At 40.3% G+C, this 25,542-nt stretch overlaps 1 protein-coding gene across 1 annotated transcript; it reads right to left on the bottom strand.

Annotated features, from left to right (window-relative positions):
* Positions 1-7,243: 7,243 nt before the first annotated feature.
* Positions 7,244-20,447, bottom strand: LOC131912832 (transcription factor IIIA-like). The gene is made up of 2 exons (XM_059265081.1): positions 20,430-20,447; positions 7,244-8,463 (listed from the first exon to the last, which is right to left on the bottom strand). Exons 1-2 carry the CDS (start codon positions 20,445-20,447, stop codon positions 7,333-7,335), a joined length of 1,149 nt encoding a protein of 382 aa, XP_059121064.1. The 3' UTR covers positions 7,244-7,332.
* Positions 20,448-25,542: the final 5,095 nt, after the last annotated feature.

Below are 25,542 nucleotides of genomic sequence, written 5' to 3'. Positions count from 1 at the left end.
ATTGTTCTAATCTTAGGAGTAGATCAGAATGTCATGTTTCCCCCAGGTTCCAGAGGTATTCCATTCTTTTGACTAGGAGAACTAAGGAAGAATAATTATAATCTTTTCCTTGTTAGAATTACTAGGAAAACAGGAGGTGGAGTCCAAAACTGACCATAAAGACAGGTCTACCCTCAAGGGAAGACTCCTAATTCCTTTCTAGGTTGCAAACATGTTGCTGTCCCTCTCTCCACTGGATATAGTCAACATTTCTTTCAAAACAATATAACATATTGAAAACAATGTCTTCAACAGTGGCAAAACTTTGGCTTTGAACGTATGTCTGAATATTGGAAAATCTAAAATTGTCATATAGAAATTTGGCAAAACTAGTATTTGTGTCAGTATCAGCAAAGGACTTAAAATACTATTTGTGTGTATGTGATTTATATGTAAATATCAGTATAAATCTGCTCTAAAATTAGCTTTAAAAAGCTTAAAAAACATTTCAAGCCTCTTTTACAAACAGAAGCCTAAATAACCAAGATATGCTATGACACACACACATAAATAGAAACAGAACTTCAATATAAAAAGTAGGATGTGAGTATAAGGCATATTAGTTTCTTGTGATTCCAACAGGCTATGTGCAAAGCTCTATTGTCTGAGTGTGCACAGGGTTATCTGTGGGCTCTCCTCCAGGCTCTGAGATCTCTGCAGATGACCCTCCTGTTTCTCAGGAATGGCACAGTGCCTTTAAGTAGTAACTTCTTACTACATGCTTATTTAAATAAGTAAGTTCTGATCTTTCCATAGTTCAACACAATAGAATGATTTCTCACTAAAGAGCACTCCTCACAGGGTTGGAGAGATAGCTGTCTGCAAACTGCTTGCTATATTTGGTGGTCTGAATGAAAATGGCCCCCATAGGCTCATATGTTTGAACACCTGGCCCTCAATTAGTGAAACTGTTTGGGAAGGATTAGGAGGTATGGTCTTGTTGGAGGAGGTATTTCACTAAAGGTGAGCATTGAGGTTTCAAAAGTCCATGCCAGATGCAGGGTTTCTTTCATTCTCTGCCTGCTGCCTTTGAAGATCAAGATGTAAAACTCCTAGCTGTTTACTCCTGTAGAGGCAGTGGGATCTGGAAGAATAGAGCTGATAAACAAGACAGACTTATCTTATGCAATAGCCAACTTTATTCAGAGCATCAGGCAATTTATGCTCTGAGGGTTAAAAAGAGTCGTATGAGTAAAGTATACAATCACAAGGACAAGCTGCACATCACAGACAAGCCAACTGTGGCAAAACCACATTTTTCTGTAAAAGCATATAAACAAATATCAATATCCAGTTGTAATGAATAATCTGAAGTAAATTCAGTCTTTTACATTTGGGAGGATCATGACAGCACATCCTAAGAACAATTCCATGTTTTGAAGAAACTGAGGTCACAAGACTCTCATCTTGTTTTCTTAAAATCACTCAGAAGTTTTGCATGACTTCATTCTTGGGAACATGTTCCAACACTCAGCTACTGCTCCAGTGCCATTCTTGTTGGCTTCCCACCATGGCATCATGAACTAACCTTCTAAAAGTGTAAGCAAGCCCCTAATTAAATGGTGTCTTTTATAAGAGTTGCCTTTGTCAAAATCTCTTCACAGCAATAGAACAGTAACTAAGACACTGTATAAGCATGATGGCTTGAGTTTGATCTTTAGAGGCTGAATTAAAAAAAAAAGAGTGATGGTTCACCTCCCAAGGCTGGGGATGTGGAGATAGGTGGAGATAGACAAACAGATCTCTAAGGTTCAGTATGAGTCAGCACTGCTCACACCAATGGTAGACTCTGTCCCCAAAACACAAGGGAACATCTGAGAATGACAGCTAAGCAGAAGTTTCTCTAGTCCCACCTGGTCCCGTGGTCCCATAGCTGCTTATAAAACAATTACTCACATGGAGTGGATAGCCATTCCAGCTTTGGTCTGGAAGTTCCAACCCCCATTGAGGCTTTGGTAACTGTCACGCCTACAAGGCAGGGCCAAGAGAGGGCCCTGAAGACCTGAGATCCGGATGTCCCACCTTCTCTTAGTTTCTGAACCCTGGATGCTAGAGGGAGACTGAGCAGAGTTCTCCTGAGAACACTGCCAGACTGTGCTACATCTTCCCCAGACCCTGCGACCTACCTATCCCTTCATTTGTAAGTTATGCCACTAATAAACCTCCCTTTTAACTATGTTGAGTGACCTTAATAATTTCACCAATACTCACAGGCTCATATTAATTACCAACTGTATGGCCTATGGCAGGCCTTTTGCTAGATAGCTCTTTCATCTTAAATTAACCCATTACTATTAATCTATGTATCACCAAGTGTTCCATGGCTTTACCTGGGTCCCATTACATGTTGCTCCTTGGATAGCTGTTTGGCATCTCCCTTTACTCTCCTTTCTCCTTTTACTATATGTCCTGGATTTTCCTGCCTGGCCCCATCCTGCCCTGCCATAGGCCAATGCAGATTTATTTATTAGCCAATGAGAGCAACACATATTCACAGCATACAGAAAGACATCCCACAGCAAAAATGTTGACCTCTGGCTTATACACACATAGCACATACACCTCACACATGTGTTCTCACACACATATGAACATACATAAACACACACACAGAGGGGGAGAGAGAGAAAGAGAGAGAGAGAGAGAGAGAGAGAGAGAGAGAGAGAGAGAGAGAGAGAGAGAGAGAACCATTCATAGATAAAGTGAATATTCTCATTTCTGTTCTAGTTTTATGATAAAATTATCTGACCAAAAATAACTGAGAAAAGGAAATGTTTTACTTCACCTTATACACTTTATACTTCTAGGTCACAGTCTATCACTGAGAGAAGTTGGGATAGGAACTCAAGCAGGAATTTGAAGCAGAAACTGTGAAGGAAAACTGCTTCATAGGTAGCCCACTCAGGTTCATGCTTAGCTAGCTTTATTACACAGCCCAAGACTACCTGCCTGAGGATGATACTGTCACAGTAGCCTAGGTCCTTCATTATCAATTAATATTTAAGACAATCCCCATAGACCTGTTTAATGACCATTCTGTTCTAGGCAATTCAGTTGAAACTCTCTTCTCAGATGACTCTAGGTCGTGTCAAGGTGACATTAAAGTTTTGTTCCTGTGTGAATCTGCTACCCCACTAAGTTTCTTCTGTTCCTGGCAGAGTTAATTTAAAAGGAATGTGCCTGAAGTAATTCAGATGGAAAGCACCAATTCTAGCCTGCCACACAAACTGATTATACAAAACAGAGAACTCATATACAAGGTGATTTTAATGTGTGGGTGAGAAACACATACACTCATGTAATCAGTTGTTGTTTTAGGATATAAGCACCATTAGATGTGACATGGGTTGGAAATGAGCAGGGAGACAGACAGAGAGAGAGACAGAGAGACAGAGAGAGAGAGAGATAGAGAGAGACAGACATACATACAGACAGACAGACAGACAGAAAGAGACAGAGACAGACAAAGAGACAGAGACAGAGAAGGAGAAAGACACACACAGAGAGAAAGAGAAAGAGAGAGAGACATGGAGATAGAGACAGAGAGACACAGTGGAAGGACACACAAAGAGACAAAGAGAAAGATACATACACAAGAGAGAGACAGACAGAGACAGAGAGATAGAGAGAGAAAAAAGAGAGAGAAAGAGAGATTCCAATAAGGAAGAGCATGAAACACCACAGTATTCCAAGACCTTTCTAGTTCACCCCATCCCAGGGTGCTCTCTTTACTGTATTTTATAAAGGATACCTTAATGACTTGTTGTCATAAACATTTCCTTCCCCTCTCCAGATGCCCAGAGTACCTTGTCTCACTTGCTCTTTCCTCAGATATAGCACTGTCCATCTTGCTTAACCCTTGTGTCTCAGGTTTCTTCTTGCTGCTATGACAAAAGCAACTTAATGGCAAAGGATTTGTTTCAGCTGAAAGTTCTAGGTTACAGTCTATCTTGATAAAGAAAAGGTGACTTGAAGTGGTTGGTTACCTTAAGTCCATGGTAGAAGAGGGCAATGCATGCATGCATGCTAGTGTTCAGCTTACTTTCTCCACTAATATATATATATATATATATACATATATATACAAATTATATTATATATTATATATCCCATAATTAAGATAGCTCTTCTCACATTGATCAGTGTAGTCAAGATAACCCCTCTGAGTATGCTCACAGGCCAACCTATTCTAGACAACTTTTCACTGACTCCTTTCTTGGCTGATCCCAGATTCTGTCAACTTGACAGTTGAAATAACCACCTCTTCTTGTTGGTATCTTCTCCTTGCTCATGAAAACAGGCTCTTTATTTCTTCCCATGGCTTTTGGAGCAGCTCCATCTTCACAGTAGGCTCTCACTCCATGACTATTGCAAAACGAAATACAGTCTAGTGACAAGACAGAAAGGTCACAACTCCTCCCCAAGAGATCAGTGATAGGCAGATTCTTCATTTAAGAACGCACTGTCATGGAGGTCTAGAGAGAAATGAAATGTGGGTTTATTTTTATTTTATTTTATTTTTATTTTTCCCAAGTGAGGTGGCTAATCAGCTGTGCTGTTTTCTGATGCACAGATGGAATCTTATCATGCAGATGAGTCTCTGAAGGAAATAAATTTTGTTTAAACTCTGCCTTAGGAACTTCAAGGGAATTCAGAACAGGATTTCTTTAATGGTCTGGCCATATTCTACTGCTGATTGCCAAGCTGAAAAAACGTTTGGCAGAGTGTTTGGCTTCTAAGGTTTGGATGCCTTCCAATCAATCTGCCTTGGAATACTGAAATATAAAATCAGTTCCAGCACAAACTTTTTGGATTTTGAACTGTCAGGTCTTTATTGCCCTCTCTGAGCATTTGGTACAGAAATGCCAGTCAAGCAGACAGAAGAAAACTAATGGGCATTTTCAAAGGTTATTAATGGCCATGATTCAGAACAACAAAATGAGAGTGAGTGTTTTAAAACTTCATGTGTCTTCATAGGACTGACTTCTGGCATAGATTTTCTAGTGTTTCCCCTTAATCTGATTTAGGAGAAGAGGAGGAAAGTGTCATTTGATGCTTTGATCCTTCCCAGAAAGAAGATTCTGAATGGCTTTTTGTTATAGATGACACACTTAGCTTTGTTTTACTTTCTTGTCTGGTAGCCCAAATATTTTTGAAGCTGAATTCAGCATCCTATCAAGGTATACTAGTCCAGAGAATATGATTAAAGGAAAAATCTAGCTTTCACAAAGAGGGTGACTGGGTGAACACCTCACGTTCGAGGACTTATACTCTCTTTACTGCTCTTCTGTTACCATTATATATTTCATCTGGTTCCTGGAAAGTTCCAAGGGAACACAGTTATATTTTAACTAAAGAAAAGATAAAGAAAGAAAACTCCTACATTCATTCCATGACCACACACACAGACATACACATATATACATACACATACACACACAAATGAACATACAGACATATGTTTGTATGCACACATGCAACACACATGTGGTGGTTAATATTTATTGGCAGGATCTATTTTCACCTAACAGCTACATTCTGGATGCAGAGGAAGTTTCTAGATTGAGTTAATCAAGTTGAGACTATGTATCTGAAATACATAGGCCAGCTCTCTATAGGTTAGAGTTCCAGAATGAATGAATATAAAGGAGAACTTGAGTTGAGCACAAACTTTCACCTTGGCTTGCTGATTGCAGATGCAATGTGAGTAGCTGCCTCTCACTCCTGATGTCAACACCATGATGGTCTGTAACCTCAAACTATAGGCCAAAATAAACTTTTACTTCCTTTAGTTGTCTTTTTGTTACAGCACAGAGCAAAGTAACTTATACCACAGGGGTATGTACTTGCAGGTATGCTCAGAAGAGCATGTGGCTATAGAATGCTTCTGCATCCACAGATTTATTGCTCATGTCTTTGGAAACTGGGGTTAGCTCCAAAGTATTAAAAAGAGTAGAGGTAGGAAGGCACTGCTATTGGTGAAACTATTAAGGCCACTCCACATAGTTAAAAGGGAGGTTTATTTTTTGGGGTAACTCACAAGTGAAGGGATAGGCTACATGGTCTGGGAAAGATGTGGCACAGTCCGGTAGTGTTCTCTGAAGAACTCTGCTTTGTATAGCTCCAGTGTCCAGGGTCCAGGAACCAAGAGAGCCTGCGCATCCGGATCTTGGGTCTTCAGTTTCCTCTCTCAGCCCCGCCTTGTAGGCATGACCATTACCGAAGCCTCAATGGGAGTTGGAACTTCCAGATCAAAGCTGGAATGGCTACCCACTACATCTCCCCCTTTTGTCTAAATAAGAAGGTTCTAACCTAATACAAGACTATATACAAAGAAATGGTTATCAAATATTGTCCAGGAATAATTAATGAGGGACAATGACCTAGATAAGATGGAACTACAATCAATGCGGACAATATCAAGCAAGAAACACATACTAAAATCCAGAGAAGTCTAGAGTGTGGGTAAATGGCATGTTACAAAGTTCATTTCAAAAGGTGTCCTATCCTAAAGAATCTGAATCTAATACTTAATATGTTCTATCTAAGATATTATATATATACTAAGTTGTAACTATAACTGCTAGTCTTCAATCTCATCAAAGACCAGAGAAAGAATATAATGGTACCTGAGAAATGGAAGATGGATGCAAGCAATTTTCGGGAATCTTGCAAGAGTAGACCGAGACAGCTGGCAGCCTGGACAGTCACCTAATGTTTCTCAGCATTGTTGGTGCATTCAAATTGGCTACAGGGCTAGAGTATCTGACAGACCATTTTCAGAAGCAGGAATTCTGAAAGACCATCTTACCCTGTCTTGGCAGAGTTCAGAAGTCACCTTTCCTTGTGTCCCGCTTGTCCAAAAGGACAGCATTGCATTCGTACTGTCAGCCGTTAAGGCAAGGGCAGTTCTTTGCTCAATAGGCCATTTTGTGCTAAGAAGACAAACTTCCAAATGGAAATGTCTTAGAAACCCAATATCCTCTCAGGATCAAATTGGTGCTGCCAGGAGCAATTGTGTCTCACGTCAACAGAATTCTAAGTTATTTAAATGTCATATTCTCTAGGTCTATGAAGTGTTTGAAGATTACCTGTCCATCTGACCTATGTATCTGTAAATCTGGATAACCTAACTAACATAACTATAGAGATGACAAGCATAGGTCACTATAAATCTATAAGTCTTTTTTTTTTTTTTTTTTTTTTTCTGTGTCAGTGATTTTAATAAACAAAATCCAGGCTCTGCAGAGGCCCTGCTGGCTGCTCTGGAGTCGCTCACGTGGCCAGGGGTGCCTAGTGGAGGGTAAGTGATGCAGCCAGTGGGAGCATCTTGCCTGGCGGGCTGCTGCTGGACTCTGCGCTTGTGGGCATGGAGGAGTCTGGCTCTTGTTTCCTTTTAGGAGGGAAGTACCCACTGAGGCGAGAGGCCAAGCTCTGTCTTGCCCGAGGCAGTTTTACTTTGGCCTTCATCCCCTTCTTGTCGGGGTCATGCACGACGCTGTGCCTCATGAGGCTCTGTTTCATTGCAAACGTCCTGCCACAGCCCATGTGCTCACACACGAAGGGACGCGCTTCCTCGTGGAAGGAGAGAATGTGACTCTGCAGGTTGAACACGGTTGTATAGGTTCTCCCACAGCCTTCGCGCACACAGCGGTACACGTCCCTTTCTGGAGCGTGCGTCTTCATGTGCTGCTTAAGGTAGTCTTTGCGCTTGAAAGTCTTCTGGCATACTGTGCAGGTGGCTTCCTCTTTATGGGCTTCTCTCATGTGCTTCAAAAGTTCTGTCCATGTTTTTGCCACAAAAGAACATCCCTTTTGACATAGATAGCCCTCGTGAACCTTCGCGTGCCGTTTCAGCAGCCTGCTGGGTGAGGCGAAGTGCTTCCCACATCCCTCCTGGGTGCACCTGAAGAGCAGCTCGCCGGTGTGCTGGCACTGATGTGTCTTCAGCTGCTGGTGCTTCCTAAAGGCCTTCGTGCAGCCTTCAAAACTGCATATATACTGTTTCTGTGGATTTTCATGTTTGCGTTCAGCGTGCTTCTTCAAGTTGGATTTTGTGTTGAATTTCTGATTACAGCCATTATCTTCACAAACGAACGGCTTTTCTCCAGTGTGAATCAGGACATGGCGACTCAGATGGTAGTCTCTGATGAAGGCCTTGCCACAGCCCTCATAGTCACAAACAAATGGCCTCCCCCCCCCCCCCGTGTGCTTGCACAGATGCACGTCTAGCTTCCAGGCTTTGTTGTAACTGGCGCTGCAGTCGGGGAAGGAGCAGATGAACCGGCTGGGGAGCGCGGGGCGGGGCGGGCCCGCACAGGCCGCAATGAACGTGTCCGCGATGGTCAGGGAAGACCTGACCGCGACCGAGACCCGCGGCTCCCGGGCCGAGGTGCGGCGGCCACGTGAATCTATGAGTCTTATCTACCTAAATGACCTAAGGACCAAGGCTTCATGTAAACGAGATAAACAGTCTGTAAGCAAATGTATGGTAAAGGACGATGACTTCAAAATTGTGACAATACACAAGATATTTATAGCAGAGGTAGGAATGTATAGTGCAATATGCAATATGATAATAATCTTAAATATATATCAGTATATAGAATATCTTAAACAGAAGTAGAACATACATACAGTATGACAGATAAAAATTTACATTTGTATCAATGTACAAATATTTCAAATAAGAGTAAAAATATGTATACATTATAACAAATATAGTTCTGTATTTGTATCCATATACAAATTATCTTAAACAGGAATATAAAAATAGTTTATATTTGTATCAACATATAAGAATTCATGACAGTGCAAATTACAATGCAAATTATCTAAGGCTGCTATTTTACTAAATTTGTTTACTAGTGTATATAATAATCTACCATAATAGCTTATTCCTATCCATTCCATTTCTTCTTTCCCCCCTTTTTTAGGAGAATACTGAGTTTAATATTTTCTTCCACCCAAAAAGTTACTGCTGGCTCTCTGCCTTTATTCATTATCTTTCCATAGTGATGAAATTTCCTCATTAGTTAAAGGTCCTACAATTTCTGCGGGGTCCATTCCTGTCAACTGGCGAAGTCTTAATTTACCTTTTGAATCAAATCAGAGATCTTTTCTATATAAGTCTTTAACTTCTTATTTGGTTTATGTGGTAGGGATATCCATTCCAATATAATATCTTCCCTCTGCATCAAAATACCTGTGGGGAATGTCTGGAGGGGAATATGACAAGAATCCATTTAAGTTCTGGATCCACACGATCCACATGTGCTTCTCAAATTATCTTTTCTATTAGAGCCAATTCCTTCTCAGCTTTGGCTGATAATTGTCTTCTTTCTTTGATGGTCACCAAACACTTACAATATGAATATACTCCTGTATATAATGTCCACTTCAGTAAGACTACATCAACTTCCAATTTTTCTTCAATGTTTCAGATACAGTAAGAAATCATTTACCTTTAATGTTCATTTGAACAAAGAAGTTCAATGATTCTTAGGGTGTACTACAATATAATAAAATTTAAATAACATTCTTCATATCAATAAAGCTTTGAATTTTATTTTTTTACGTTAAAAATTCACTTCATGGCTTGGGAAATACCTGAGGATAAAAATGTTTGCTATACAAACATAATGATCTGAGTTAAGTACCTAAAACCTACATGAAATAGCTGAGTATGCTTAGCTTTAAATGCTGACTTGACATAAGCGAGAATCACCTGGGAAGAGAATTTCAATGAGGTGTTGTCTACATTGGATTGGCCCCAGGTACTTCTGTGGGAGATTGTCTTAATTAAGTTAATTGATGTGGGTAGCACCATTTTATAGACAGGAAGTCCTGAACTGTGTAGGAATAGAAAAACCAAGCTGAGCACAAGCAGCCAGACAAGTAAGTGCATGTGCAATTCATTTCTCTGCTTCTGACTGTGGATGCAATGAGACTTGCTGTCTCAAACAGCCACCTCTGTGACTTCTGGGCCCTGATGGACTCTAACTTGGATTTGTGTGCTAAAATAAGCCCTTTCTTCCCTAACTTGCTTATTGTCAGGAGACTTAGTCACAGAAAAAAAATGAAGCTAGTACATGGGGTGTGGTAGTGCAAGCTTGTAATTCTGTGCCTATGGAGGCCCAAACCCAGGGATCTTTAAAGCCCAGTGGCCAGACAACATAGCCTACTTGATGAGCTTTGGGGTAGTGAGATGCCTTGTTTCAGAAACAGAATGGACCGTGCCCAAGGAACAATACCTTAGGTTTACCTCTGATCAACTCACACATGAACTCATTTAAACACACACTGAAACACAACCACACATGCATACATACAAACATAAATATACAGGTGTACACACACATAAGTCATTTCTGAGCAGGATGTTTTAGCAGGGAAAGGCATATTTTTAATATTTGTCCTTTTGCAGTGTCATTGAGCTTGTCTCATTGCATGTAAACCCTTCCACAGGCACATATGAATGGAACAGCCATACACTGGACCTAACCATGGGTTAGTGGGACAGATAGGCAAGCCACCTGATGCCTGGAAATGGCCCTATCCAGTCTGCAAGTGTTAACAGCTCCAGAGGGAAAGGTATTCTGACTTGCCAGGAAGTCAGGCTATACCTACAAGTGTTACAGCTTTGGAGGGAAAGGTATCCTGACTTGTCTGGAAGTCAGACTATACCTATAGCTGTGAAAGGAGGTATCCTGGATACCAACAACTGTGAGGAGAAAGGTATCCTGACTTTTGGAGAAGTCAGGCTATACCTGAAGCTGGGGTGGGGGATCATCTCCCTGCAGGATTTAGCAATTCTGCTTCTCTGAGATAGAGAGAGAGAGAGAGAGAGAGAGAGAGAGAGAGAGAGAGAGAGAGAGACAGAGAGACAGAGAGAGAGAGACAGAGAGACAGAGAGACAGAGACAGAGACAGAGAGAGCTGCTACAGCTGCACTCTGCTCAACCTCTTCCCCCTTTCCAGCAGAGGTATCCATTCATTCTGCTCTGATCCCCCAAGGGAACATCCCAGCAAAGGTATCCATTTTGTCTCTGCTCCGGCCCAAGATGTTACTTCTTCTGCTTCTCTCTTCTAAAGGGGAACCCCAGCAGAAGTGTAGCAATCTTTCCCAGCTCTGGCAAAAAGTTGTGCTTCTGCTCCCCCTACTCCCAAACGTGCCTTAAGGGAGCTTCTCTGCAGAAGTATCCATTTTTTTTACTCTGCTCTGTGCTGCCAAGCGGGCTTCCCAGCAGAGACTCTGCCCCTCAACAGCAGAAGAATTTCACCCCAGACTGTTTTAAGAAAGAGATTTATTTGGGAAGGAGGAATCCAGGAGACTGGCTGCCTCTGCCAGGGTGGAAAAAGACAACTGATAACTGTACAGGCAGAGGAGCTTATATAGGGCTTCTTAGGGGTAGAACTTTTCCAGGGAGAAGATTTTCTGCTCAGGAATTGGTTGGTTTTCCTGCTCAGGATTTGGTTGGTTTAGTTGGTCAGGGACAGAGTTGGCTCTGATCTCAGGGCCAGGGTGTGTTTCTTTCACTGACTCTGAGTTCAGGCTCAGGGATTGGTTGGTTTCCTACTCAAGTATTGGTTGGTTTTCCTGCTCAGGGATTTGTTAGTTTCATGTTCAGTTGGTCAGGAGCAGATTTGGCTCTGGTTTTAGGGCCGAACTGTATTTCTTTCATTGGCCCTTTTTAGCCTTTTGGCTCACGTTTCAGGACCAGGGCGTATTTGTTTCACTGGTTTTGGTTCCAGGCCAAAGTGTGTTTCTTTTGCTCTGGTTTCAGGGTCAGGGTCTGTTTCTTTGATTCCGGTTTCAAGGCTAAAGTATTTCTTTCACTGGTTTGGGTTTCAGGGCCAGGGTGGGTTTCTTTGGCTGGCCCTTTTACCCTACACATTCCTCTCTGACAGATACAGTCCTCCACTGTGTTTCAGTTCTGAACATCTTAGAATAGAGTGAGCCCTGTGAAATCTGCAAGCAAGCCAAAAATAGTTTTGTTTTGCTATTTTCTCCTAGAGAACTATTGTTCTCCTACTGTTCTTATTGAGCTCACTAGTGGTGTCTAGCTCTCCTAAGTTCTCCAGGGTTCTGGGTAAGAACCTTTCTGTAACATTTGTTACACTTTCTCTGCCTCTACCCCTTAGCTCTTCCCACCAGTGTTGACTTAGCTTTAGAGTTCTCATTACTATTATGCAAACAGGTATAAACTGAAACATCCTTCCTGCTAAGTCTGGTGCCTGACCTGCCTCAGTCAGTGCCTGGATAATGGGCATTTCCCATTGAGACGGCCAATGGACTCATCAAACAGCTCACCAAGCTCTCCATTAAACTCAAGTTATTTTGATCCTCCCTCCTCCCCATTGCCTGTACAGCCTCTGGTCACCCCGTGCTCTCCTACAAGACTGAGTGCTTTGGAGCTTCTTTATGGTTCCTCCTTATCAATCACTACCTTCTAGCCCAAACTCCCTGACTGGGACTGGCCAGGTACCTTCCCTACCTCTCCCTTCGAGGTCCCTTCTCTATTCAAATGCTGACAGCTATCTCCCTGCCCCCACAACAATGGGCCCTACTGCCCCCCCCCCCGAGCTGGCCCCATTCTCCCCAGGGGACAGAGTACTCCTCAAATGCTAGCTCTGAAGTCTCTCAAGCCCTGATGGACAGGAAGGACCTGATCCTCACCACCCCTTTGCCTGCCAAGTTCCTGGGACATCCATGCTGGTACCATCTCTCCAGGCTCAAGCAGGCACCTATTCAGGATCATAGGACCCTCTACACCCTGGTTTTCTAAAATACCCCCAATGGAGTGCCTATCTGTTCTTCTGCCCTGTGCATTCATCTTTTCAGTACAACTAGGGCAGGTGTTAGTAATCGTTTTTTCCCCCAGCAACTTGCCTTCTCTGCTTCCTCAAGAAACAGATACCTGAGGTCTCCAGGATGATAATTAATTGAATGTTCCTCCAGTCACACCTCCTGGTGAATGTGAGCCCACCAACTTCTGACTCCCCCCTTCTCTACATCACCCCTGCTCACAGGAAGTAGCCAGAGTTGAACCGGTGCCCCTATTCCCAAAGAGTCTGGAATGTTCTGGTGGAAGCCCCATCTCCTTGCCCAGACCCTGACCCTGAGAAAGTCCCACCAAACATGGCTCCTCCCCTAGAGATGCTCAAGACTACTCCAATTTGGTATTTAAACTGCACCCCAGAAAACCATGGTTTTTCAGCCTCTCTTTCTCAACTTCTCTCTGGGGGGGCTGAAAAATCACTTGGGAGTACTTTACCTGTTAAACTTGGGCTTTTTCTAATTTGGTCTTATTTGGATTGCTGCATTGATGGAGAGGTTTATCAGGGTACAAAACTTTTCATCCATCTTGGTAACTATACAATGGGCAGCTGAGAGTTTCGCTAGGCTCCAATGAGGAAATTGCCACGGACTTCATTCACTTAAAGATATCATGCCTGTAGACAGTTATATTTGGTGAATGTGTGGAATCAGATGACCCCCTTCTGCATGGAGCTGGATTGCCAACACAAGGAAGGTCCAGGAGAAGACCAGACACAGCATGAAGAAGGTCTGGAAGAAATGTCAGGAGATGGTGAGCAAGGGAGACTATTTGTGTTTTTCTTTTTGTTCTGTTTGTTCTGCTTCTGAGACAGAATATCACTCTATTACCTAGGCTTCTCTTATAATCCCGAACTGAAGTCATCCTGCTTCAGTCTCCAGAGGAGCTCGGATGACAGACACAAGTTACTATGTGTGGCATGTTTGTTTTGACTTTTTTGTCTCTGAGTCATTTGGCATAGTCACCAAAAGAGAAAGGCTGCTCTTCCCCTAACCCACCCCATCAGCTGTGGGTAGTTGCAGCCATTGCTCCTTAGCATTCTATTGGATCTGGCTGCACTGTTGTTTCTCAGAATAGCGCTTCAAAAGCTTAGAAAACAGGGCTTGAGAGATGGTGTAGCCAGTCTTTCTTGAGGACTGCCAGCCTCCAAATAATGACGCAAAGACTTATTATTAATTATGAAAGCTTGGCCTTTGTAGTAGATATCTGTTCTATGACCCTGAAGTGCAGCCCTAAAGACATAACGGGTAACTGCTCTGCTATGGCATGGCCTCTGGGCTACCCTTAAAACCTGAAATGCACATATGCAGCTCTCTTCTCTCCCTCATGGGCTTGAATGAGGGACTGACTCAGATGGCTGGATGCATGAGACTGTGCCTCAGCATTCTAGAACCTGTGACAATTCTGTTCTGTACCTAATAAATTCCTTTGCCCTTTAAGCAGACTCTGTAGATATTTCACAATACCTGGCACCCACAAAGGCTAACTTAATACCCCTGCCTGCTAGTGGCAGCTCAGTTCCCACCTGTAGAGACTAAAAATCCCTGCTCCTAAACTGCGCTCCCCACGATTCCTCCTAAACCATGTACTGCAATACCTCCCAAACCATGCCTGTGTTCCGTGGCCTGGAGCTAGCTACTGGGGTTACACTCCTACTCCAGCAACAAGCCAGGACAGGCTAGCATAGACCCACCCCAGAGGCCAGCACACTCCCTCATCAACAATCAGCCATGGCAGATTTGCACTCCCTATTTTGAGCTACTGCATGGATGCCTGGGTGCCACTGGGTACTAGTGCTCTCTAGGGCATTCCCTGGAACAAAGCTTTGCGACCTGCTTTAGCTCTACACCTCCTGGCCAAACATTGCTACTACACCACATAATCATCGCAGGAACTGGGACATCTGGAACACCTAGGACACTTATCTGAGATAAATTATTTGATAATTTTACACCTCAAACTGATGAATAAATAAACAAATTAATAACATTTTTCTTTACAAATTTTAAATATTTCTTACACCATGGCAGATAATATCACCAATCAGGAATTTAAAAACTTCTTTGCTTATACTATGGATGAAATTTTACAAGACGTATTCAAACTTCCTGGAATGTATACAGTCTTTGCCATAATGATGATTAGTATAATGATTCATATCATATCATTAAAAAACTGGCTTAATGACAACACCAAAAATGAGACATTAATAGGACTGATACAATACAACCAGCAGTTACAGTGGAAAAGATGATTGAGAAAAGAAGCTAAAGCTCTTGAACAGCAAGGTAAGATTAGAGGTTTTGAGATATAGCAAGATGAAATTCTTGGTGAGGGCTGTTTCACTGATATAAATGCACAATCTACCTTTGATGAGCATACATTATCCCTATGTGATAGAGCAGCCTTAAATGATTGGGAAAAAATTCTAGAACCAAGGAGACCAACTGAGTTATATATGAAGGTCTTCCAGGGGTCAAAAAAAAACTTATACTGATTTTTTACAAAGATTGACAAAGATTATAAACAAGACAATATCATGTCATGAATTAAGACAAGTCTTAATTTAATCTTTGACTTTTGAAAATGCTAATACAGAATGCAAAAGGATACTTGTATATTTAAAGATCAGATTAGCATCCATAGAGGAATGGATCCAATATATAGTCTATATTGAATCTCTTAACTATTGTGATGAGGCTTGGTTAGGAGAGGTGATTTCCAAAGGTGGAAGGAGACATCAAGGTATCAAATATTTTAACTGTGGTAAACCAGGCCATATAAGAAGAAATTGTACACAGGTTGCTTCTAGAAGCAATGCTTAGAAATAACCCAAACAGGAAATCTCAACCTTCTGGATTATGCAGAAGATGCAGCAAAGGCTGATATTGCACCAATGAATGCAGATCAACAAGAGACATACCAGGCAACCCTTTACCAGCAGGAAATGCCTCAGGGGGCTTTGTGCAGGCCTCAAATCAAATGTGGTTCAATCCCATCCAGTCATTGTGGAGGAAATTCATCCACAGTACGATTAAATAACCCAATGCCTAATGTAAGGAGCCATACTGCACTGGGTAATAGAACAGTTTTGATAGATGGATCAAAAATTCTAAAAACCACCATGAAACAAATATTTTTGCAGATTTTCATAAATGAACAAAGACAAAAGCTTAGAGTATGAATTAATAAAATTATTCTGGAGGGCTTATTAGACACAAATGCCAATGTGACTATAATTATGCCAAAATCATGGCATCTGAATTGACCTCTTCAAGAGGTAGATGTCAATTCTAGGAATTGAAACCCTATCTCAGGTAAAACAAAATACAATATGGGCTGAATGTATAGGGCCAGAAGGATGGAGAAAAAGCTAAAGTCATATGTGGCTAATGTAGTAGTGAATTTTTGGGGCCAAAATCTGTTACAGCAATGGAATACCCAGATAAAAATTCCTCCTATTTCTGAAATGAAATATAGACCAATTCATGTTTCTGGGAATAATATTATAAGACACTATAAAAAGCAGTCAACAACCATTTGGGCTGTACATAAACAGAGCACAACTGCCGTTGAACTCTCAGAGGTACCAATGGCTCTACCTTTAAAATGGCTAACTGATAAACCTATCTGGGTTAGAAAATGGCCTATGACACAAGAGAAACTACAAGCCTTAGAACAGCTAGTTCAGGAACAGTTAAATGCTCAACATATTGAAGAATGTACCAGCCCTTGGAATTCTGTATTTGTTACTAAAAAGAAATCTGATAAATGGAGAATGCTGACAGATCTGAGAACCATTAATAAAGTAATTCAGCCAATGAGCTTCCTACAAAATGGGATGTCCTTACTCTCTCTCTTACCTAAAGAATGACATATTGTAGTTATTGACTTAAAAGACTTTCTTTACCATACCTCTACAAGAAAAGAATAGAAAAAAAATTGCCTTCATAGTACCTAATTATAATAATTCCCAGCCAGTCAAGAGATATCAATGGAAGGTCCTCCCACAGGGAATGTTAAATAGCCCCACCCTGTGCCAATATTTCATGCAAAAACCATAGGAAAAAGATTCATGCACAATTTCCACAATCTATAATTTACCATTATATGGATGGCTTCTTATTAGCCAATCTGAAGTCAGATACTTTAGAAAACATGTCTGAAGAAATAAAAAAAAAAATTGCCTCCCTGGGGATTACAAATTGCTCCCAAAAATACAAAGAGGAGATTATGTTAATTACTTAGGATATAATATAGAATTACAAAAAATTACACCCTAAAAGGTACAACTCAGGAGAAATTGATTGTGGACTCTTAATGATTTTCAAAAATTGTTAGGAAGCATTTCCACCTTACAGACTATCATTGGAATAGCTAAAGATGGACTAGTAAATTTGACCAAAGGGGACCAGGACTTAAATAGCCCAAGAGAATTATTAACTGAAGCTGAGAAGGAATTGGCTCTAGTAGAAAAGAAAATATAAGAGGCACATGTGGATCATGTGAATCCAGAACATAATTGCATTCTGGCCATACTGCCCTCCAGACACTCCCCCACAGGAATTTTGATGCAGAGGGAAGATACTATATTGGAATGGACATTTCTAACACATAAACTGAGTAAGAAATTAAAGACTTATGTGGGAAAGATCTCTGATTTGATTCTAAAGGAAAACTAAGACTTTATCAATTGACAGGAATGAACCCAGCAGAAAGTGTAGTACCTTTAAGTAATGAGGAAATTTCTTCTTTATGGGAAGATAATGAATACTGGCAAAGAGCCTTCAGTAATTTTTTGGGAGAGATTAACAACTGCTATCCCAAAAGCAAAAGAATAGAATTCATAAGATAAACTGTGTGGGTCCTTTCTCACATTGTATGGCAAAAACCAATCTCTAGAGTGCCCACATTCTATACTGATGAAAATAAATCAGGGAAAGCAGGATATAAATCAGAAGATTTAAATAAAATGATTCAAAGCCCTTACAATTCCATACAAAAGTCAGAACTATATGCCATTATTATGGTACTTACGGACTTCATAGAACTTGCCAATATAGTTACTGACTCTCAATATGCAGAGAGAGTTGCTTTACATATTGAATCTGCTGAATTTATTCCTGATAACACAGAATTAACTTCACTGTTTATGCAATTACAGAAAATCATCAGAAATAGGGAACATCCTAAAAATATAACACACATCAGATCCTATACAGGTCTGCCAGGTCCCCTATCAAAAGGTAATGATGAGATTGATCAGTTATTAATAGGTAATGTGCTAGAAGCCCCAGAATTTCATAAAAAACACCATGTGAATGGAAAAGATTTGAAAAAGGACTTTTCAATCACTTGGCAACAAGCCAAGGAAATTGTAAAATAATATTGTGCTTGTTCCTTCTATAACCAAACTCCATTACCTGCAGGAAATAATCCTAAAATATACAAAGGAATGAAATTTGGCAAAAGGATGTGTTTCAAATTTGCAGAATTTGGAAGATTAAAACATGTATACCATACCATTGATACCTATTCAGGATTTCAGTGGGCAACTCATATGAGTTCTGAAAAGGCCGATTCTGTAATTACACAACTATTAAAAGTCATAGGAATACCTGTACAAATTAAGACTGACAATGCTTGAGCATATGTCTCAAATATGATGAAACAGTTTTTAATTATTATAATATAAAGCATATTACAGATATATCACACAATCCAACAGGCCAAGCAGTCATAGAAAGATCTAATTGAATTTTGAAAGATATGATAAATAAACAACAGGTAACAATGACTCTTAGAAATAGATTACATAATGCTTTATTAACCTTGAATTTTCTCAATGCTGATGAGAAAGAGACAGCAGCTATGGAGAGACATTGGACAACAGAAAAAATTCCTGAGCTAAATCATCCTATTTACTTCAAAAATGTGTTGACTTCAGAATGGAAACCAGGATTATGTCCTACATTGGGGAAGGGGTTTTGCTTTTGTTTCTGCAGGAGAAGAAAAGCAATGGATACCAACAAAATTAATAAAAATTTGATTTGAACAGGAGAAACCCCTTGATGAAGAGAAATAATAGCTCATCCACTAATATGACAATTCTATAAGTTGTGAGAAAAACTCAACAAATAAGTTCAGGGCAATGTTCTGTTTTTTATCTTTATAGAATAATAGGAATACCAATCTTCAGAAATCAAAAGGCCTTGGATGCCTAGACAACTACAGTAGAAGGGAAGGACCTATTGGTACTAATATACTCTACAAGGTAATATCTCACTGCCTAAACCAATATCTCTTTAACTCTAGAAAAGTTGTGGTCTCAATTCAATTATAAATCAAGCTGACTTTGGAGTTGGAATGTGGCTCTCTCCTTCTCTAAACCGAAGCATATTGCTAAAAGAAAAATTAGGAGATTCTGTTTCATATCAGAAGTGCCAACTGGTGTGAGTCAGAAGAAAACCAATAATCTAGGGATCATTTTTTGTCAATATTCTATTTCTCTTCATGCTTATCATTGTTACCTGGAAATCCTTCCTTGAATCATCCTAAATAAAAACTTTCCGTTTGATATTAATAATGTTCAAGTTTTCCACAGTGAAAAATAAGTCTTTCCAATAGCAATCTCTGAAGTCTCCAAAAGAAAGATGGGGCCCCACAACAATGACTCTATCTGGTCCATAACGATGCCTTTGAACCTAAAAACACCACTTAATGATCAGCTTTGAACTGCAAACTCTTCAGGACAGTTCCAAGATGAGATGGCCCATCATATTACACTTCTAGCCAGAACCTCAGATAACTTTACCCATTACTCTGAGACTAGCTACAAACATTACAGCTAGTCCTATTGAGACTTAACCACTTAGCTTTCTTACAGGATCCCACAGAGATATTGTCACTCCTAAACAGCAGAAAGCAATTTTAAGAAAATGACACCCTCCTTCCCAAAATTTTCATTTTCTCAAGGTTTATGGATAAATTGTTATAGGTTTGAGGGTGAAACAATAAAATTTAGACTCAGGATTCTTGTTTGGAAAGAGAAAAAAGGGGAATAGATAGGTATAGGATATTAAGGTAGATTATTGTATCTACTAGTACACTAATTTAGCAAACTATCACCCTTAGATAATTTGCACTGATATGGATTCTTGTATATTGATAAATTGTAAACTACTTTTATATTCTTATTTAAGATAATTTGTATACTGATAAAATTTAAAGCTATAATCATCATATTGTACACGTTCCTACTCCTATTTGAAATATTTTGTATATTTATACAAATGTAAAATTATATTCACCATAGTGTATGTATGTTCTACCTCTGTTTAGGATATTTTTTATATTGATACATATTAAGGATATTGTCATATTGCGTATTGCACTATACATTTCTACCTCTGTTTAAGATACTTTGTGTATTGTCACAATTTTGAGGCCATTGTCCTTATACTGTACATTGTCCTTATACTGTATTTACAGACTGTATACCTTGTTAATGTGAAGCCTTAGTCCTTAGGTTATTTAGGTAGATAAGACTTACAGATTTGTAGTCACCCATGCTTATCATATCTATAGTTATGTTAGGTTTTCCAGATTTACAGAAACATATGTGAGACGGATAGGTAATCTTCAAACACTTCATAGACCTAGAGAATACGGCATTTAGATGTTTTGATAAGTTAGAATTCTGTTGGCATGAGATGGGATTGCTCCTGGCAGCACCAATGTACTCCCAAGAGAATGTTGGGCTTCTAAGACACTCCATTTGAAAGTTTGTCTTGTTTGTGGCACAAAATGCCTGCTTGGCAAAGAACTCCCCTTGCCTTGACTGCTGACAGTATGAATCCTGTCCTTTGCGTATGAGTAGGACACAAGGAAAAGCAACTCTGAATTTTGCCAAGACAGGGTAAGATGGTCTTTCAAAATTACTGCTTCTGAAAATGGTCTGTCAGATATTCTAGGCCTGTAGCCAAAATGAACATCCCAATGATGCTGAGAAACTTCATGTGACTTCCCAGGCTGCCAGCTGTCTCTCTCTATTCTCCCAATTTTTTTGGAAATTGCTTGCTTGCATCTCCTCTTTTCTCAAGTATTATTATGTTCCTTCTCAGTTCTTTGATGGTGTTGACAACTAGATAGTTACATTTATAATCCTCTCATATCTTAGCTAAGAATATTTCAGATACTAAAGCTATAATTTTTAGAATAGGACAGCTATTGGAGTAATCTCTGTAACATACCATTTACCTATGTTCTAGACATCTCTGGTTTTAGTATGTGCCTCATGTTTGATATTGTTCTTACTGGTTTTATTTCTATTTTGGTTTAGGTGATTACCTTTCCCCTCTCCTGGATAATACTTGATAATCATTTCTATTGTATATAATTTTGTTTTTGAGACAGGGTTTCTCTGTGTAGCTTTGGAGCCTGCCCTGGAACTCACTCTGTAGCCCAGGCTGGCCTTGAACTCACAGAGATCCGCCTGCCTCTGCCTCTCGAGTGCTGGGATTAAAGGCATGTGCCACCACTGCCCAGCTATTGTATATAATTTTATATTAGGTTAGAATTTTTTTTTATTTAGACAAAAGGGGAGATGTAGTGGATATCTGTTCTATGACCCTGAAGTGCAGCCCTAAAGGCATAGCAGGTAACTGCTCTATCTGCGTATGACCTTGAAGTACCTGCCCCTGGGGTATGGCCTTTGGCTACCCTTAAGACCTGAGATGCATATATGCAGCTTCTCTGCTCTCCCTTGTGGGCTTGGATGTGGGACTGACTCAGATGGCTGGAACCACAGGAGACTGTGCCCCAGCATTCTAGAACCTGTGACAATTTTGTTCTGTACAATGAGTTTTTCTCCCCTGATAAATTCCTCTGACCTTTAAGCAGACTCTGTGGATTTCTCATAATAGGTCTTAGCTTAGGTTTGTTCCCAACTAGCTCTTATAACTTAAATTAACCTATTTCTATTAATCTATGTTTTGCTACGTGGCTTTTTTACCTGTTCTCCACTATGCATATCCCACTTGCTCCATGTCTTGCATGCCTAGATTCACCTCCACTTCCTCTTTTTCTCCAGAAATCCCACTTATTCTTTCCTGCCTAGTTATTGATCATTCAGCTCTTTATTAAACCAATCACAATGACACATCTTCACAGAGTGTAAACAAATATCCCACAACAAGATGACTTACTGGTTAAGGGCCATACTGTTCTTGCTGAGGACCCTGGATTTGGTTTCCAGTACCCATATAGTAGCTTACAACTGTCTGTAACTCCAGTTCCAGGGGGACCCACCACCCTTTTCTGACCTCCACTGGCACGGCACACACATGATGCATAGACAGACATGCAAGTAAAAGAATCACGCATAAAATAAAATAAAGCTCAGAGAATGGGAACAGAAGTGCCTCATGAGTTAATGTCAATGGAGAAGATGGCCTTTCTAATTCTCTGCTCTTAGAACTGTACAGACTCCAAAGGTCCTAATGTAGGAATGAGGAGAGTTGTCATTTTCTAGTGAGCTCTAGGTCTCTCAATTTTGCCTCTTTTCTTATCAGTTACCCTTTTTTCAACTTTAGCTACATAGGGACACCTGGGCTTCTCCCTCTCTTAAGTTCTGCTAATTGGATTTTACGCAAACACTGAGGGTTGAACACAGACTGAAACACTAGTGGAAGCAGGAAAGCAGACAGCACCAAACAGTTATAGGCTTTCCTTGGTCCTGAGATGGAAATGTGTGCCCAGGCTCAGCAGCGTTTTTGTTTGTGTCTCCCTAGACACACAGCAGCACAATCTGCAGGTGAGGCCACATGTGGCCCTCTGTGCAGTAGCATGTGTGCTGGGGCAACCCATGTCACTAGCAAGAAGGAGGCCATGAGAGCTTACTGGTGTGAGTGTCTCTGCAGTCTCCGCCTTCATCAACTAGAACCAAGAGAACTCAAAGACCAAGGCAAGGACAGTCTTGAACCAAAGGTGCCTGGGTCCATGAATGATTCAGCAGAGCAGAGTGGCCCGATGATCCTCCAGTGGACTGGGAGATGAATAGGAAATGAGCTTCCAATGCTAAGCCACTATGGTTTGAAGGTTATTTGTTAAACACGTGGTGCTGTTTTGAAGAATATTATCTTTTGATGCAATTTTCTGTCATTTAACATGGCAGAGGTATTAATTTTTAAATTACATATTCTTTTGAAGTGAGGAAACCAAAAAACTACATAAAGATACATATTTTCTTGTTTACCAGTGGTTGATCCATCTCATGTAAGCCAGTCCATTCCTTTATAAATAGTTTAGTCAAGACTTTATGACCCCATTTCACTTGGACACTTACTCTTTGAAAATCTCGAGAGAAGGAAACTGAAATCAGAGAGGCATAGAAGATTGGTCTCAGAGAAGAGAATATTCTGTCCACAAGCTGCTAAGTAAGAGTAATTTCTGGACACATGGCCATATGACGACTAATGTGCTTGAAGGTGTACACAACTTGTTAGGAGCTTCACAGAGCAGCTTCCAGAACTCAAAGTCAAAGCAAAGGTCAGGAGCCTTTATAGTGTGACTGTGAAGAGTTCAAAAGGTGAGCTGCAGGCAGAGGAGGGTTTGAAATACCTGTGTATTTTTCTAAATGCTCATGCCTCCCTTTGTAGATGAATTTCTAAACAGACTTATTAAATAAAAAAACACACAGCCAAATATAGGGGTGAAAGCCTTAGAGATCATGGAAATAGTGAGAGCCACCAACCACCTTACCTCACTAGCTCTGTTGCTTCCACAATGTGACTACTTCCTGTTTAACCTGCACCTTTATTGCCTTGTTTTTCTGCCTTCTCATTGGCTCTTAGCCCAGCTACCTCACTTCCTTGTTACTGCCTGTCTGTATAGACCTCCAGGTCTCTATGGTTGGTACTGGGATTAAAGGCATGTGTCATCACGCTTGGTTGTTCCTTAGTGTGTCCTTAAACACACAGAGACCCTGCCTGACAAGTGATTGGATTAAGGGCATGTGCTACCACTACCTGACATTTGTTTATGGCTTGCTATTTCCTCTGAACTCCAGGCAAACTTTATTTATTAACATACAAATAAAATACCACCACATTTCAGCACAAATAAATTATCACCACATCCCTTGATAACATCCTCTCAAGTCAGGCTTTTGTTTCTTATTCCCATTAAAGTCAGAAGCTAAACAAGTCCCTGAATAATGTTCTCTCTCATCCACTATCAATTTAACTATGTGGTGAGATCAGCCCTAGGTTGTCTGACTAGAGAATGCAGGTTCTCTCTTTATCCCACTGAGATGGGAAATTCAGAATACCTTAGAGTCAGAGAGAAGATAAGACACTCAACTTCCTAATGAACCACACACACTGTCTCAGCCTCTGTGTAGATTAGGGAGTGGACATGTTTCCTGTGGAGGTGCCCACATGGTGTGGTTGAGTCTCTCTTATCCTAGTATAATCACAGATGAATTTCTTTTGGGACTTAGTGTCCAGCAAGGTTGTGATTTTCCCAGCAAGTAAATTGCCTCTCTTTCATTGTAGGTGTTCTCTCCTATATATACCTGCTGCTGCTGCTGCTGCTAGTGCTGCTGCTGCTGCTGGTGGTGGTGCTGAGAGCTAAGTTCCAAGTTCAGCTTGATTCTGACTACATCTTACTTTACCATCCTCATTTTTTAATAATACTGACTTATCATTTAAAAATGCCTTTGAAGCTTATGTATTTCAGAAAGCAAACCAAAATCCTTCTGAGAATGAGGCTTGATGTATGCAATCAATATGAATAAATAATGTATGAAATAATATTTGAATAGCTTTGTCCTTATTGACTGAATGAAGCAATCCATCTTTTTCTACTTCTCTCCAAATAATTAGATTGTAATAGTTCAGTGAGAACTTATGTAGCTGGTGTGTACAGCCAAGACCCACTGTGGCAAAAGCTGATGGAGACTTTTCATAAAAACTTTCAGATGAGACAGACGGACATTTTTGTGGTTCTTGATATCCAATGTCTCTTCCCAAAAAGCTTCATCAATTATTGCTACCACCAACTGTGACTGAATGAGATCACCAGAATCCCCATCTTTGCTTGAGCCAGGATTTATTCTGCTACATCTGCCTATATTAATAGGAATTAGTCATTTATAAAGTTGGTTTCTCAAATGAGACACCACGAATTTTGGGAGTCATCACAGATTCTGAAGGAGTTCCTAGTTTAAAAACTAACTTTTCTGGAAAGGAAGAATCATGACAGTTTTCTGGAACCAGTCTTTAGCAATGATATGTTCACACTATATGTAATGCTGTATTTAAATGTGGAGATCTCATTGACTGAAAAATATGATCAATGCTTAAGGATATAAAAAAGTGGATCCTAGCAAGAAAGACTGATTCACCCTTTCCAGTGAGAAGACACTAAGGCTGAGTTGTAACAAATAATGAAGCCATAAGTAAAGCACTTACTAGTTATTTGTTGGGTGAATTAATGGAGTTAATAATTTTTGCTACTGAAGATGAAAAAGCTATTTTAGGGGATGGGAAAATGGCTCAAGGAGCTGAGTTTGAATCTCTAGATCCCAAGTTTAAAAAAAAAACAAAGACACAAAAACAAAATCAAAACAAAAAAAGCCAGGCGTGGATGTTTGTGTCTGTAAC

This window comes from Peromyscus eremicus, chromosome 6 (assembly GCF_949786415.1).
Source record: "Peromyscus eremicus chromosome 6, PerEre_H2_v1, whole genome shotgun sequence".
In the NCBI taxonomy this organism is placed as follows: Eukaryota; Metazoa; Chordata; class Mammalia; order Rodentia; family Cricetidae; genus Peromyscus; species Peromyscus eremicus.
This window is presented reverse-complemented; position numbering and strand designations above follow the sequence as displayed.